This window comes from Orcinus orca, chromosome 12, assembly GCF_937001465.1.
Source record: "Orcinus orca chromosome 12, mOrcOrc1.1, whole genome shotgun sequence".
In the NCBI taxonomy this organism is placed as follows: Eukaryota; Metazoa; Chordata; class Mammalia; order Artiodactyla; family Delphinidae; genus Orcinus; species Orcinus orca.
Window position 1 is genome coordinate 42957767 of NC_064570.1, and position 16783 is coordinate 42974549.

General features: G+C 38.3%; 1 protein-coding gene across 1 annotated transcript; it reads left to right on the forward strand.

Annotated features, from left to right (window-relative positions):
• The first annotated feature begins 103 nt into the window (after positions 1-103).
• Positions 104-13404, forward strand: GPRC6A (G protein-coupled receptor class C group 6 member A). The gene is given in 6 exon segments (XM_004286988.2): positions 104-563; positions 2984-3135; positions 3138-3283; positions 5659-5970; positions 13132-13146; positions 13148-13404. Coding segments are annotated over 6 exon segments (1041 nt in total). The 5' UTR covers positions 104-369; the 3' UTR covers positions 13370-13404.
• Positions 13405-16783: the final 3379 nt, after the last annotated feature.

Consider the following 16783-nt stretch of genomic DNA (forward strand, 5'->3'; position numbering starts at 1 on the left):
AACTGCTCCCTCTTGAAGATTCTATATCTTACTTCAAAAGAAATGCCAGCATGACTCAAAGCCTTTGACATGTCAGTTGAGTTAAAGATGCTTTCACAGTGAGGAGCTGTGTTTCTAATTCTATCAGCTTTACCTGGCATTACTGCCATCACACATCAACAACGGAGTGTGAGAAAGTCTGCTATGTTCTTATTGGTGAAGAACTGTTTTGACTGTCATCAAGGATGTGAACACTGAGTGTTTCTGGCCCTTGACACTATCCAATACGTTATATGGTGTTTACAGGTGAAATAAGAATAATGTTGCTGGCACTCTGTGAGCTCAGTGATTCCTCAGAACTCTCAAGAAGTGAGCAAATGAGATAGAAACATGGCACTACTGATAGTACTGATTACCTGTTTTGTGATTATTTTTGCTACTTCCCAGCCTTGCCAGACCCCTGGTGACTTTGTGGCTGCCACTTCTCCAGGGCACATCATGATTGGAGGTTTGTTTGCCATTCATGAAAAAATGCTGTCCTCAGAAGACTACCCCAGATGGCCAGAAATCCAGAAGTGTGTTGGGTGAGTAAAGCTTCAGAGAACACATTTAGATTTCAAGATTATGCAGTGAGACTAGGGCATGTAAATGTTTACTTGTGTTAACATCTAAATTATTTTAACAAAATTTAAACTCATACATTTTTAAGTTGCATAAAGTTAAGTCTTGCTATTCTTCCTTACAAGAAAGATATATTAGCGCTATATGTATAATCAACCTCCAAGTACAGAGGCAATGAATGCTTCCCATTAATATATTTATTTGGATTTTGCCTATAAAGAATAACCCCTGAAGTCACAGGAGAAAACCAATAAGACACAGTAGCCTGTCCACTACAAGCATAAATAGCACAATTATATTCCTATCACCCACAAATGTGGGTTGTTTCAAACATGGATCTTTATTTAATTCTTTGTTTAAAATGGACTGCACTTAAAATTTTTCTCCATACTAACATTTTTGTTAACACTGTATTTATTTCATTCTTGAAATCGTCTAATTCTTTCATAATGAATTAAGAACGCTACTTCAACTCAGAATGTTCCTTCTTCCTTGATGAACACTTTATATTGTGAAAGCTTGACTACAGAAGAGACATTTGTCACGGAGTATTATAGAAAAATAAAGCTGGATGGAGGCTACTACAGATGGTTTTCTTTAAGGAGAACAGGCTATTTGAATTCTAATTTCAGTTTGGTGACAAAGTAATTTTGTAGATTTAGGCAAATCATTTAAACTCTCTGAGTTTCAGCTTCTGATTTTTCTCTTCTGTAAAATAAGGGCCTGGATGACTTTTAAAGACAGGCAGCATCAGTTTCTGTTGCTATAGCAATGTGATCCCAGTGCTTCCTTCTAACTCTCAAATCCTGATTTCTATCTTGATACTTTTGTATATAAATTTAATCTCCTCTTTTCCCCTCCTTTTTTTTTTCTTTTTTTAATCACAAAGTGTTTAGCATGCCCTCTATGAATGCTTTCAGGTGAAATGTGATCCCACATCACTCTAAGATTCCTTCCTCGCATTAAGTTGGGTATTTTGAGCTACTGTCATCTTAATCATTGATTATCAGGAATACCAGTGAACACCCTGAAATAGTTAATGAGGATTTTTCAGAGCACTAAATAGACACTGCAGATTTAAGGCCCACAATCATAGGCCAACAAATAAGAATGGAAAATGATTAAAAAAAAATCATTTGGTCTAATAAGCAAATTTATTCTGGAAAAAAAAAGTCACTGAACATCGTTTTGCTTTACTGTCACTCCTTGAGAGAAACAGTATTCATTCAACATTGAACAACTATTTATGAAATGCCTACATTACCTAGGTCGCATTCTAGGCATAGGGGATCCTGAGGTAAACACCAAAGGGGTTCAGACTCTCATGGAGCTAACACGTGGGGGACTCTGAAAATATTACATATTTTATTTGCCAGACAATTCATTACTTTAACCTTTCTTCTTTGTTTCTTTCTTTAAATTAAACACTTAATGTTCATTGCCAAACTTCACATTTAGATAGTCTGTAATGACAAACAGCATTATCCAAATATTATTTAATTTATCATGACTAAATGAATTAAAAGAAACTTGAAAATATCAAAACCCTGAACAACAAAATCCCCTTTTATTCATTCAAAAAGTATTTATTGAATTCTTACTCTGTATTAGGCACTGTTTGTAACCTTCTGTATAGAGTGGTGGGTGAAACAAACTTAACAGTAAATCAGTAATTAAACAACTCAATGCTCTGGAATAATCACAAGTCCAGAAACCAACTGGAAAAACTCGCTAAAAGGGGAAATATCTATGCCTTGGAACTGAAATAGTGCATGTTATCTAGGAGAAAGCTATTGTGCGTTTACCCAGAGCCTGTTTTATAAGTCATTCTTAAGAGTCTTATTCGTCTGGTTTCCAACCACAATAGATTAGCATCACAAAAGTAAAAAAAAGGGAGAGTCTATAAAAGCAGATTCTTGGACAGCAATAAAATGCTGACATCTAACTACAAAAACATCATCATACTGTAGAATACTAAACTGAATATTCAAAATGATCCTGAAATTAACCACGAAAAGGTTAAATCCTGTTCTGTAGACTCCATTTGAGAAACTGTGGGTTCCTATATACTCTTTTTTTTTTTTATTTTTGGCCGCGCAGCATGTGGGATCTTAGTTGCCCAAACAGGGATTGAACCTGTGCCCCCTGCATTGGAAGCACGGAGTCTTAACCACTGCACTGCCAGGGAGGTCCCCTTATATACTCTTGAGAAAGGTTTCCATCAAAAACTATTTTTAAATAAATAAAGTTTAGATCCTTCAAGAGATAAATGTCACCAATCCATAAATTGTCTATTATACGGCAGAAATGAGAATAAAATAGGATATCATCATGTCTGTAGAAGAGTTATGTTCTAATTTCAAAAATACTTGTTTCTCAACAGCTTTGAAATATCAAATTTTCTTCAAACTCTTGCCATGATACACAGCATTGAGATGATCAATAATTCAACACTATTTTCTAGAGTCAAACTAGGGTATGAAATCTATGACACTTGCATAGATGTCACAGAGGAAATGGCAGCTGCTCTGAGGTTTCTAAGTTCAACTGCTCCAGAGAAATCGCGGAGTTTAAGTGTGACTATTCCAGATCCATGCCAAGGGTTAAGGCTGTCATAGGTGCTGGCTACACAGAAATAACCTTGGCTGTCTTCCAGATGTTGAATTTACAGCTCATGCCACAGGTGGGTTTTGTTCTACCTCCATACTTTGGGTTTGATCATATTCTTTATCATGAAAGGATCAGGGTAATCTGGGAAACTAGTGGGGGAGATGCTTTTACTTTAACCTTTCTCTTCAGTAAAAAAAAAAAGGATGTGCCCTATTATGGATAGCATAGTGATCAAAGCACTAAGGGAGTAGTCATCCCTCAATCTGTCAGGTCTAGTTTCTGACAGTTTTCAGTGTGATTTGGATAAGACAGAAACTTCTGAGCACCTCAACTGCCTTGTTTCTAAAATAACATCAGTCAGGTACCATGAAGAAAACTGCAGGGGAAGTGAGGGGTAAAGGGGTGTGGAAGTCAAAGAAGACTCTCAAGGAGGTGACGTTTAGCCTGAAACTTGAATGAAAAGGGACAGTCAAGAGGAGAGTACCTAGGCTGAGAAAGCAGTAAGTACAAAGTTGAAATGTCCAAAGAATAACAAAAGGTCAATATAGTTAGGTCAGTTTGAGTAGAAAGGAGCAGAGTAAGAGATGCATTTGTAGAGAGGGGTAAGGGCCGGGTCATATAGCATCTTGTAAGCTGCGGTATGGTTTGCACTTTGTTCTGAGTATGATGGAAAGGCTTTGAGCAGAGACTGTGAACTACTGAGCTTCCTATAATGCAAACCATTAACCAGGAAGTAAGCAAAATGGTCTCTGAAAGACCAAAGTGTGTATTAGACAGCCCTGCACTAAGTCCTTGCACATTACTCAGAGTCAAGCAAGCTCTCTTGGCTTTGATTTTGAACGAATTAATCTTCATATCACATCACTCTGTAACTCACTAGGTCATTACTTTCTAAGATCAAGGAAGATTAGAAGCAAAATGTTAGAAAAGGCTTATAGTCAGATTATCAAGAAATGACCATCTGATAGAAGTGAACAGATAGAAATATATACATGTATAATATAAGTACATAAGAATTCAAAATATATAACTTTCTGGAGCTAGACTAAGTAAGTGCATATACCCATATAAGACTCTGAGAGTTCCATTATATTATAGCTTAGAGAAGTTGATAATGAAAAGTTTAAGTCCAAAACAAAACAAAACAAAAAGAACTATTCCCCCAAATATCTCAGAGATAAGGCTTTGGCCCAAAATTTCTAGACTACGTATAAAGTTAGTTAAGGGACAAGTAAGAAAAGTAGATTATTTTTAACAATGGTTGTTTAATGTGAAAATGTAATTTCCATGATAGACCACACAATAGGAGAGGGGACTCTCTGTGGTAACACGGATTTTGCAGAAGCCCGGGCGGCACAGTGAAGGTGAGCATAGTTATGTCAGGTACTGGGAAGGGAATTAAGGTTTAGTGAATGTCCACTGTGTGCCACTATCCATTTAAAACTTCTCCTTCAGTCTTCACAAGAATCCTGTTGCTTCACAGGGAAAGAAGTGTTAACTAACTTTGCCAAATTTATTGGAGTCAGGATTCTAACACTTTGTTTGACTCCAAAGCCTATTGTCTTTCCCCCATACCATGTAGCTGCTGTAAATAGTAAAAATAAATCACTGAAGAAGTGGCACAGTGCAATTGCAGCTGTGGAAGGTAATAACCCTCCCTAGAATAAAATCACCAAAGCTGTAAATTAGGCAAAACTTTGCACACATTAGGGAGGTCTCCTAAAATGCTGCTGCTCTTTTGAGTAGATTAGGAGTCCGAAAACTATTGAATGTATAGCCTGTGGGTCAAATGTGGCTCTCAAGCTCTTGAGATGTCACGCTAAGCATGATTTTTAAATTTTTTAAAGGTTGTAACAAAAAATACAAAAATAATATATGACAGAGACCACACGTGACCAACAAAGCTTAAAATATTTTACATCTGGTCCTTTACAGAAGAAAGTTTGCTGACCCCTGGACAGATGATGATTTGTCTGGATGATTTATTTTACCTAGAATAAAAATCATCAAAGTTGTCATTTATACACATTTTGAACAAACTAGGTGTCTGAAAATTCATTTTGCTTATTTGACTGGCTGCATTTTCCCATATTTATCTCTAAGTATTTAAAAAATATCCACTATTGGCCCTGGCCTGAGACATAAGATAGATATAAATGGATATAGGAGTGTAGATGGAGATCTAAGATAGAGCCTAAACCCTTGAAGGGCTTATACTATACACAGTACCAAATGATTGAAAAGCAATGACTCTCGACAGTCACCAGGTACTAAGTATCGTGATTTAAGCTATTTATAAAGTAGTTCATTGAAGGGGAAGGATGGAAAGGATCAAAGGATTTAGAAAATGTTATGGAAACTCACAGAAATCAAAGAGAAAAATATCTACTATGAATAGCCACCTGCAGCTCATCAACACCGTCACTAAAAGTTTCTGTCCATTTCCAGGTGAGTTATGAATCAACTGCAGAAACCCTAAGTGACAAAATTCACTTTCCTTCATTTTTACGGACTGTGCCCAGTGACTTCTACTAGACTAAAGCAATGGTCCACCTGATTCAGAAATGTGGATGGAACTGGATTGGCATCCTAACCACAGATGATGACTATGGACGACTGGCTCTCAACACTTCTGCAATTCAGACCTCAACAAATAATGTGTGCATAGCCTTCAGAGAAGTTCTCCCAGCCTTCCTCTCAGATAATACCATTGAAGTCAGGATCAGTCAGACACTTGAGAGAATCATAGCAGAAGCTATGGTTGTGGTATTTCTGAGTCAGCTCCATGTTTTCAATCTCTTCAGTAAAGCCATTGAAAGGAATATAAATAAGATCTGGATTGCTAGCGATAACTGGTCAATGGCCACCAAGATCACCGCCATTCCTAATGTTAAAAGGATTGGCAAAGTTGTGGGGTTTACCTTTAGAAGAAGGAATATGTCCTCTTTCCATTCCTTTCTTCAAAATCTGCATATGTTTCCCAGTGATAATAACAAGCCCTTAAATGAATATGCCATGCTCAAGGCTCTGCCTGTGCATATACTAAGGACAGTGATCTGAGTCAATGCATTTCCAACTATTCTCAGGGGACTTCGGCCTACAAGGCTAACGAGGATATAGAAAGGAACTTCTCGCTGAGAAATGACTTCCTGTGAGATTACACTGAGCCGGGACTTATTCACAGTATTCAGCTAGCAGGGTTTGCCCTTGGTTATGCCATTTGGGATCTGTGCCAAGCTCGAGACAGTCAGAACCCCAATGCCTTCCAACCACGGGAGGTACTAACTCACATATCTGAGAAAATTCCCCCACCATCATTTCTCTCCTTTCTTTAATCTGCAATATTTACATAAACTGCTCTTAACTGTATTCCTTTTATAAGTAGATACTTGCAGTGTTTGAATAACCTGAATTTCTATCACTAGTTCTTTGTTCTTAAGGATAATAGAGTTTTTATTTTACCTTCACCTCCTACTCTGACCCACCAAAGTCGTGTTCTTTTAATTTCCAAGAAGGCTCTGTTGATAGTGCTCTTTTCCTTTGGTTTATGTATTTGTATCTGATCTTGCAGTTTTCCAAAGCTTCAAATGATTATCTCTTTTGATGCTCTTAACAAACACAAGACCAGGCATGTTTAATGATCCCTTTTATTATTGCTAAATATTATGCATAAAGAAACTAAAGCTGAAAGTACCAGAAATATGACTCTCGTCTGGGTCTTCTGACTCCAGACCCTCTGGTTTTCGTGGTGTCTCTGGTGGTTATAGTCCTAATGCCTCCAGTTATGACTCTTACTTAGGGCAGTCTCCCTAGGACTCCAGTCTTCTTCAAATGAATGTTGTTAGGTCAGTCGTAACAAGTCCTATGATAGCTCAGGTTTAAATGAACCACTAATTGTGTAAAAGAAGTCATTCCCTTTCTTCTCTTTGATTAGTTTGTAGAAACTCTAATTAAAGCATAATATGGCCCTATTTAGTGAAAATTTTCCATTGTGTTTTTAAAATGTTCATAAACAAGGCATTTAAAAGCAAACTGCTGCTTTATATGATAAATTTTACTCATTAGAAACAAATTTCTCACTAGTGTGTATTCAAAGCCAAACCTGTCTGTCTTAAGGCAGAATCATGTTCCAAAAAAGATATTTATTTTACATTTGTTAGGGAAAAAAGGTAAAAGGGAATAAGATCCAATTCTTCTGATCACATAAGTGAATGTCCATGGCAAGCTGTTTCTACTTTTGTCATTCTTACTTTAAACACCCACAAACACAAGCTCCAAGTGATCAGCTTACATCTGGGTGAATCATGTGATGGTCATAGGGTGTTTTAAGTTGCTCATTTTAAAACAAGTTTTCACCTTGTAAATGCAAGGCAAGAAAAACCTAATGAAGAGGTAAGACTAGAGATTAGAATTTTTACTTTTAATTAAAACTCTTTAAAATATGTGTGTATACACACACACACACACACACACATTTATATGTCTAGTGATTTTTACTGTTGTGGCCTCTCCCATTGCGGAGCACAGGCTCTGGACGCACAGGCTCAGCGGCCATGGCTCACGGGCCCAGCCGCTCCGTGGCATGTGGGATCTTCCCAGACCGGGGCACGAACCCGCATCCCCTACATCGGCAGGTGGACTCTCAACCACTGCGCCACCAGGGAAGCCCTGTCTAGTGATTTTAAGACAACTGTTTGAAAGCATACTCTTTGTAATGTAAAACTTTAATGAGGGATTGGTTTAAAAAAAAAAACAAAAAAACTCTAAGTTAAGTGGACCAACATAATGAAACCACTACATGAAATTTTAAGAATGAGAGGTTGAGAAAGAGTAATGGAGAGAAAATAGACAATCAGAGACAGATGGGATAAAGGGGAGGAGCTATAAAAAGACTCATAAGAGAAGAGAAGTACAAATAGCAATAGCTATTTATCCTCTGGGAAAGTATTTTAAGTCAGGAGTAAGTCTCAAACATTCTGAGGAAAAATCTCGAGAAAGTATAATTGAAGCAGATCTTCTAAAATGTTTTATTTAAACACTAGGAGCCTGGGGTCACTGTTTATTGCCCCCCACCCCAGGAGCATGGTAATCCAGAACAAACAGAAACAGACTGGAAAGGAAGAATAGGGGAGTGCCTTGCTCCTTTGATCACAAGTGAGCCATGTCTATGCCAGAATTAATTGGACAAATAATGCAAACAATTGTCTTTTTAGGAAGAAATCTCCATAGACATTAAATTTAAAAGATCAGCAACATTTAGGGTCACTAATCAAAGATATATTCCTAAAAATTATTTTGTCCCCTGGCAAAATTCACTAATATTTAAATAATACTTTCTGAATGATTTTAGATTCAAATAACTTTAAAGGAGTTAGTTTTTTCCAATATTTGAGGATAATCCTTCCCTGGCTCCACATTTGGTGATGTCTATGAGCAATATTCAGGGATAGCACAGTCATACTTGTTTTATCTCAACAGATTTTTTTTTATGTTCCTCAGATGTGTATGAGAATACCACCTCCTTGTTGTGAATAGTGATTTTGGTTTTCTTTTTTGTTTTCCTCTACTGTGGATGATATACAAGGTAGTGAGTGATGTATGTGGGATGAGAGAATGTATAATAGTCAAACTACTCTTTACACAATTATTTGGCAAATATTTGTTGGGTGTCTCAATGTTCCAGCCATTGTGTTGAGTGCTGAAAATATTATGGAGAACAAGACAATTCTCTCCCTAAAGGAGTCATGTGTCTAGAGGAGTAAACAATCAAACAATTAAGGAGCTGATCACAGTGCAGAATAATGCATTACGATGTTTCATATAAATACAAGATGGTAGAGAAGCATATAATTGAGGAAACTAATCCAGCATTAGCAATTCAGAGAACATTCTCCAAAGATCATGACATCTCTGGTGAATATGATAGATGGGTAGGAGTTAAGCAGGACAGAAATTCCCCAGCAAAGTCACAGAGAGAGAAAGCATGGCATCTTCAGGGATCAGAAAGTAGTGCCATAGAACTGGAGTCTTTTGTGGAAATTACAGGCAAATGAGAGTGGAGGGTTAGTGAAGCATCCATCATCAGGGCCTTATCAATCAGAGCATCTCAAACTTGATTACCTGGTAATATGATTATCATGCTGATGCTAATTCAGTAGTTCCAGTGTGGGGAACCTGAAAGTCTGCACTTCTAACAATCTCTCAGGTGATGCTGATATTGCTGGTACAAAGACCATCTTTTCAATAGAAAGTCTGCAAGCTATGTTTAAAGGTTTGGACTTGAGAGAGCAAAGGGGAGCCAATTAAAGCTAGTTTTAGACAGAAGAGTGATGTGACCTGCTTTCCATTGTAGAAATAGTATTCCTACTGCAATGTACATTGACTAGAGGAACACAAGACTAGACAGAGAAAGACCAGTTTGGTAATCCAGGCATACAATAAGCATGCCTTATACTTCAGGTATAAGTGCTACAGGTACTAAGGGTGTGACAATGAGGATGGAGAGGCATATACTTAAGAGGAAAGACGAAGAGTATTTGGAGATAGATTGGATGTAAAGAATGACAGAGAAAAGCAAAGATGTCGCAAATGATTCTAAATTTGGGCAACTGGTGCCATTTATTGAGATGGAAACACAGAGAAAAGTGAAGGTCCGGAAGCGAGAAGAAGTATTAAGCATTCCATTTTGGACATGTTGAATGTGAAGAACTTATGAGACATTCAAGTGTAGTGGTCCAAAAGTCAGAAGAGACATGAGGACAAAAAGGGAACGATTGTGGAGCAATGAGGAAAATAATAACTAATAATTTTTAAGGCCTACTATACTAAGCATTGACACACATCATCTCTAATCTTTAAATATTATGGTAGAGCCACCGATTCTTGTTCATTACACTTCGTCCTAAAGAACTGGCAAGAAGAAGTGTTACTGGTGACTGAGAATTGCAGCAGTTTAGAGATGGAGGGGACCTCAGCCATAAGGGTCTGGCCCGTGGGCACTCATAGAGTTAGCAGTGAAACTGTCCCAGCCTTAGTCATGTGCATTTTTGCTACACCATGGAAAAGTTTACAAAAGAAAAAGACATAGGTTGGGTACCAGACAGAGATCCAAGGCTGCTTCCTTGCTAGTCTCTAATTCGCTCACATAGATACCTCTTTTCACAAGCACAGCTCACTTACGGAGATGTAGTGGACAGCAGAGAGGCTGGGGACATAGAAAACAGCATCAACCACAGCAGCTTAATTGGAGTGGTCTCCTGACCTCGTGTTCTCAGAAACAGGTCATTACCATACAGAGGTGAAGTATATAATCATGGAGATGCAAATCCTACTCTCTAAATATTTTAGAGTCAAGTTATCATGAGTTTCAGAGTCTTGATGAAAAATAAACAAACAATGGATGGAAAAGGCCTTAAATAGCTTAATAACTGTAAGCATTAATGTTCAAAATTACCTTAATCCAGAGCAAATGTTCGATAGAATATTTAACAAGTGATGAGTGTACTGTTTTGTTTGCCTCCACCCTCTTTCCTGTAAGAACAAACATGGAATTGTGCTAGTTTATTTACATCATACAATGTTATCATTATTTACAGAACGTATATGTGTCAGAAATTTACCCTGTAAAACCTGATTAAATGGAGGAAAAAACTGGTGGAAATTATAGTTCAAACAAAAGAATGGAAGAGGATATGCTCTCTAAACAACTAAGTTCCTGGGGCTTACGTGTGTATATTGCTTAAGGAAGGAACAGAAGAAAAATCAATACACAGGTAGAGATGGGAACATTGAAGGTAGGGCTTTACTTGTTCTATTTTTGTTCCCTCCATATTTTTTGTTCCAGGCAATTGCTGGAATAAGATTTTGTCAGTTAATTCTACCACCTTAGATCTGACATCCTGCTTCTTTAAAGCAATACTAATTAATTTGAATTGATTAAAAGAACTAAGAAAACTGTGAGGACATATAATAAAATCAATATACATGCTTAGAGATTTTGCTAAAGTGATATTTGGTTATTGACATGACTACTGTAGCTAATATATTTACTTAAAATACAATTTGATTTTCTTATATTCTATTTGCCAAAGGGGAAAAAAACTGAAGGAAAGAAACATTCATAAAAGGTTAACTAAGGGACTTCCCTGGTGGTCCAGTAGTTAAGACTCCACGCTCCCAATGCAGGGGGCCCGGGTTCGATACCTGGCCAGGGAACTAGATCCCACACACCGCAACTAAGAGTCCACATGCCGCAATGAAGATCCCGCACGAGGCACCAAAGATCCCACATGCCACAACTAAGACCCGGCACAGCCAGACAAACAAATAAATAAATATTTTTTAAAAAAAGATTAACTAGGATTAAATAGAATAAGAATAACTCTATTCAAATAGAATAATTTCAGCCTTGTTCCATAGATTTTGCACCCAACAAAAGCCACATAAACATCACAGATATAGATGCATGGGACCGTGGAGCCAGAACTCAAATGTTTTCCTCCCTCCCAGTCCAGTATTCTTCTCCTGCAGCACAAGCTCAATACGGCTGCCTCATTTGTCAGTAAAACATTTTCTGTTCTAGCTATATTGCATACAAGTTCTCACTGAACAAACTGGGTAACAAGAAAAGTACTTTTTCATTATATTTCTTCTCAAGTTAAAAAAAATCATTTTCTGAACTAAATTGGAAATAGAATTTAGAGATCACTTTACTATACTTTCCATTACTGAAACAGACTTGAAAACCATTGGAGATGAGAAGATCTACACGTCCCACCAAACGAGTATGGACTTAGAAGGCAGACACTAGCAGTTACCTTGGGCTCACCAATTAAACTTCTCAGGTAGGGACGCCCCTCAGTACAAACCCCAAGAGCAGGGTACTGTTGTTACCGGACTGTTGCCCAGGTCTGTAGTTCTGTCCCCTCAGCCTTCATTTTGGGGCTGGTGAGCATGACAGCTATTGGCTTGGATTACCTACTCAGACTTGGCCAAAGGCCCAGGCTGATTGTGACTCTAGAAGGAAAGGACGAATTTCCTGCCTTCCATAACTTCAAATGGCACAGGGGTGATTGCTTTGAGTCAGAAGGAAAAAAACAATGAGGAGAATTTAAATGAATATATTGTTAGGTGCAATGGCAAGACTTCATAATGAAAGTCAAGATGTGTATCCTCAGATAAGGTCCTTCACTCCTTGGCTGGGGCCCTCCTCTGAGAAAAGAGGAAGACGATCCCTGCTCAGCTTGCTTTGCTGAGTTGTTATGGAGTAAAAGGGCATCACAGATTTGAGTATTAGCATGTAATGTATGAATGTCAGGTGACTTTATTAGTTGGTAGATGCAAAGTATTTTTATTTATTTGCAGAACATCCCTATTAGCCAATAACAGGTACTTAACGGTATTAAGCTAATCTCTATTAACCCTTAATCTGTGCCATATACTGGGCTAAAGTGCTTACATCCATAATTACATTTAATTCTTATAATAATCATATTAAGTAGGTTTCATTTACCTCAACTGTGGCCCAGAAAGAAATTGTAACTGCCAAGATCACACCACTAATGAAATATGGAACCAGAATTAGAGAGCCCAGGCATCTGCCCCAGAGGACCCATTAATTCTGCAACGTGGAGAAAGTAAAGATGGTCAGATTTCAATTTTGTAGGCTAGAGAAGCTACCTCCATAAACATTAACTTGCTTTCTCAAATTCACAGAGCAAGCCTTTGGCAGAAATTCTCAACATTTCTCAAATTGTTGCCTAGCAGTTAAGCACCTTCTCAACTAATTACCACACTCACTGATCCAGAATGTCCTTTTTCCAATTTTTAAGTGATATTCCTGTAAGGCAGTGTTACAGTTGGGATAATGGATACACTTACAATATTTCTATCAGTCTTTGCTTCTGTTTTTATTGTTCATAGTTACTTGATGTACTGAAAAAATGTGACGTTCACAGATGGAGGGAGTTCATTTCATTTTGATGCCCATGGAGATATGAATACTGGATATGATGTTGTGCTCTGGAAGATCAACAGCCACATGACTATTGCCAAGATGGCACAATACGACCTGAAGAATGATGTCTTCATTGTCACAGACCAAGGAACAAAAAATGAGTTCAGGAATCTTAAGGTAATTTTGCTGTTGGCTGCTTTGTAGCATTCAAATCAATTGGTACTTCAACTGCAAAAGTCCTTGACCCCGCCAGGACTTCCAGTGGTCCTACTGCCTGTTCTCTGTCCCCAACTTCCCTCCTTAAATTCCATAGTCAACTTGTATATCACTCCCTTGTACACACCCTCAATTTCCTTGCCCATCTCTCTCTTCATCTTATTCATTGGACCGAAGTATAATCCTGGTTATATTAATCAGTATAGCCCCCATGTAGCTGAACTTGGCAAAAACAAGCAAAAAAGAAAAAGAAAAAAACCCCACCTACCTTGCTGACTGTTCTCATTTAAAATTCATGATCTCTAACCTCCAGTGGGTCCTAAATGCTATTGGGCAATCAGACTATTACCCTAGCCCATAATCTGTCCACCTTCCTAGATGGCTTTTTATACTTTCTTTTCTCTCCTTTGACTCCAACACATCTTCCCCATCTTCACTTTCAGTGGACCCTGCTTCCTATTTGACTAACAAAACTGAGACAATCAAAAGAGAACTCCAGTGTTCTGCTGCCACCACATCTGTGCCTGTATCCCTGCTTTCCATCTGGCACTGTGGATGGACTGTCTATGCTCCTAGCCAAGGTCAGCTCCTCCAGTTGACCTCTGAATCCCAACCCCTTTTACTTACTCAAGGACATTGCTCTGGCAATTCTCCACTCTCTTCTGCACCCTCAAGTATTTTCTGTGTTATTTAAACAGTGATACAAACATGCTATTTTTCCTCCCATCTTAAGAAAAAAACTGAAGAACTCCATTGACCCCCCACTTTCCCCTCCATATACTACCCATTCCTCTATTTCTCTTTACTGCAAAACTCCTTGGAAAAGTTGAATATATTCACTGGCCTCAATATCTCTCCTCCCATCATTCTTTTGAACTCTTTTCAGTCCATCAAAATTCTTTCTCTCTAGTTAATAAATACAAACATCATCTTACTTCACTTACTGGCTAATTATTCTCCCTTCTTTATTTGCTTCCACAACAGCACACTCCGTTGGTTTTCTTCCTCTGTTTCTGGCCACTACTTCTCAGTCTCCTTTGCTGTTTCCTTACCATTCTTATTGCCTATAAGTATTGGTGGGCCCAGAGCTCAGAACCGCTCCTCTTACTGGTCTGCACTTTTCCTTAGTGATCTCATCCAGGCATTTAAATAATGTCACTATATAGAAGGCAGATGACTCCCAGATTTTTATCTTCTGAATTTCAACTCAAGTAAATATACAATTGCCTGACTGACATCTCTACCTGGGTGTCTGGTAGTCATCTTAACTAATTATCTCCAAAACTGAGTTCCAAAAGCTACCCCCATTGCAATAAATGGCAACTCCCTTCTCCTAGCTGCTCATGGAAAAATCTGGTGGGATCCTTGTCACTTCTCTTTCTGTCACACTTCATATCCATCCTAAGTTATACTTTCAAAATGAGTCCAGAATCTGACACTTTTGTCCTCTACTCTGTTGCTACCACCCCACTCCAAGCTAGGATCACCTCTCACCTAGATTCAGATAGTAGGTTTCTAACTGCTCCTTGCTTCCACTCTTAGCCCCTTCAGTCTGTTCTTAAGACAGAAGCCTGAGTAATCCTGTAAAATATCATGCTCTGCTCAGAACCCTCCCTATACATCCTATTTCTCTCAGAGGAAAAGCCAGTGTCTTTAAACACCACACATTACCTGTCACCAGCACCTCCCTGACCTCATCTCCCACTACCTTCCTACAACCCCACGGGCTTTCTCAATCTTCCATACATGTCTTCCCTTCTCCTAGCTCAAGGCCTTTTACCTGCTGTTTCCTTTGCCTATAATAATCTTCTCTGATGTCCACATGGTACACTTTCTCACTTCCTTTCTGTCTTTCCTAAAATGTCACCATCTCAGGGAGGCCTTCCCTGGTCACCTTATATAAAATTGCATTGTCAACCTAATACTCCTTCTATACCCTCCTGTCTTTAGTTTTTCTCCTTAGCACTTATCACTATCTAGCATTCTGGACATTTTGCTTATTTTTATTTTGTTTATTGTCAATCTTGTCAACTAGAACAGAAGGCCTCTGAGAGCATGGAATTTTGTATTTCATTCCTTACTGTGGCTCCAGTAATTGCAACAGTGCCTGGCATATAATAGGCCCTCAAAATGTATGTTCAACGAAAGAATGAACATAGATATGCTTTAAGCCACTATCTTATTCTAATTTTCCCTGTCATAAATTTCAGTTAAGTAAGGTACTTTTTCCTTGAAACACAGAAACGTAGCCATCCTCCTGCGCTCTCAAACTTTCATCATTGTCTTCGTTATCATCACTATCATCCTCACAACTACATTGTGAACCCAGCACTCTGCTAAACACCGTAACTCATGCTGGATTTTTTAAACCATGCTGTGATTCATTTTATTATTAAATATAGAGAGGATTCCCTATTATAATTTCTGCAAGAAGTGCTACTTTTAACTGTTACCAAGACATCTCCAGACTTTGTAGGGGAGACACTATATGTGGGGGAGATGATAGGATGACAGATAACTGAGTGGGGCTTTTAGGGACTAAACGGAAGGGACTGACAACTATGAAAAGAGGGACAAGGCTTCCTTTCTGATGGAAACACCCATACATATTTCAAGGAGGTAGCAGAAACCAACAAGATCTGAGATCAGTTAGGTCAGACTTCAAGAAAATGACAAATCACGCTTCTAAGACACATGAGAGAGGGTCCTTTTCCTGTTCTCCTTTAAGAGCCAGTGTGTACTGAGTTCTGGGGCTACCCCTAATAACCTAGTGTGCAAGGCCCCAAATCAGTGCGTGTAATGAAGCTCTAGTGGAAGTTGAGAAAACAGAAGTACAAGTTAGATGCATAACCAAGGCTTCCAGTGGTGACCGAGGCAAGAGGAAACTTGCCTATTTTATTTCCACTGGGCATGGGTGAGGAGAATTGCTATACAAAGGCAATGGCTGTCTAATAACTCACAGTACTTTTATCATGTACACATTTATAAATCACACACATATTTCTATTTTCTAGTAATTAAACTTTTCCCTATAACTGTATACAAAGAGTTTTGGTGGGAAAAGCGGAGGGAAAACAGTTGGTCACAGACTGGGCTTTTCCTCATTGAAACATCCTCAGGAACGTTGAAGAAATGCCATACGTACACAGCAGTGCTTGAAACTATTTGCCAGGAACTCTTATGTAAGTGTTTCCTTGTCCTTGGTAGTAACATTAACTTGTCAAAGAAACGTTCCTTGATATTGTTACCACATCTTAACTGTGGCTTAGTTTTCTTATGTGAAAAAATGATGATAAAAATGCTTGTTCTGTCTACCATATAAGGTTACTATAAAGATCTACAGAGATAATGCACGTTAATGTGTTTTGAAAGCTATAAATCACTATTCGAAAATATTATTAC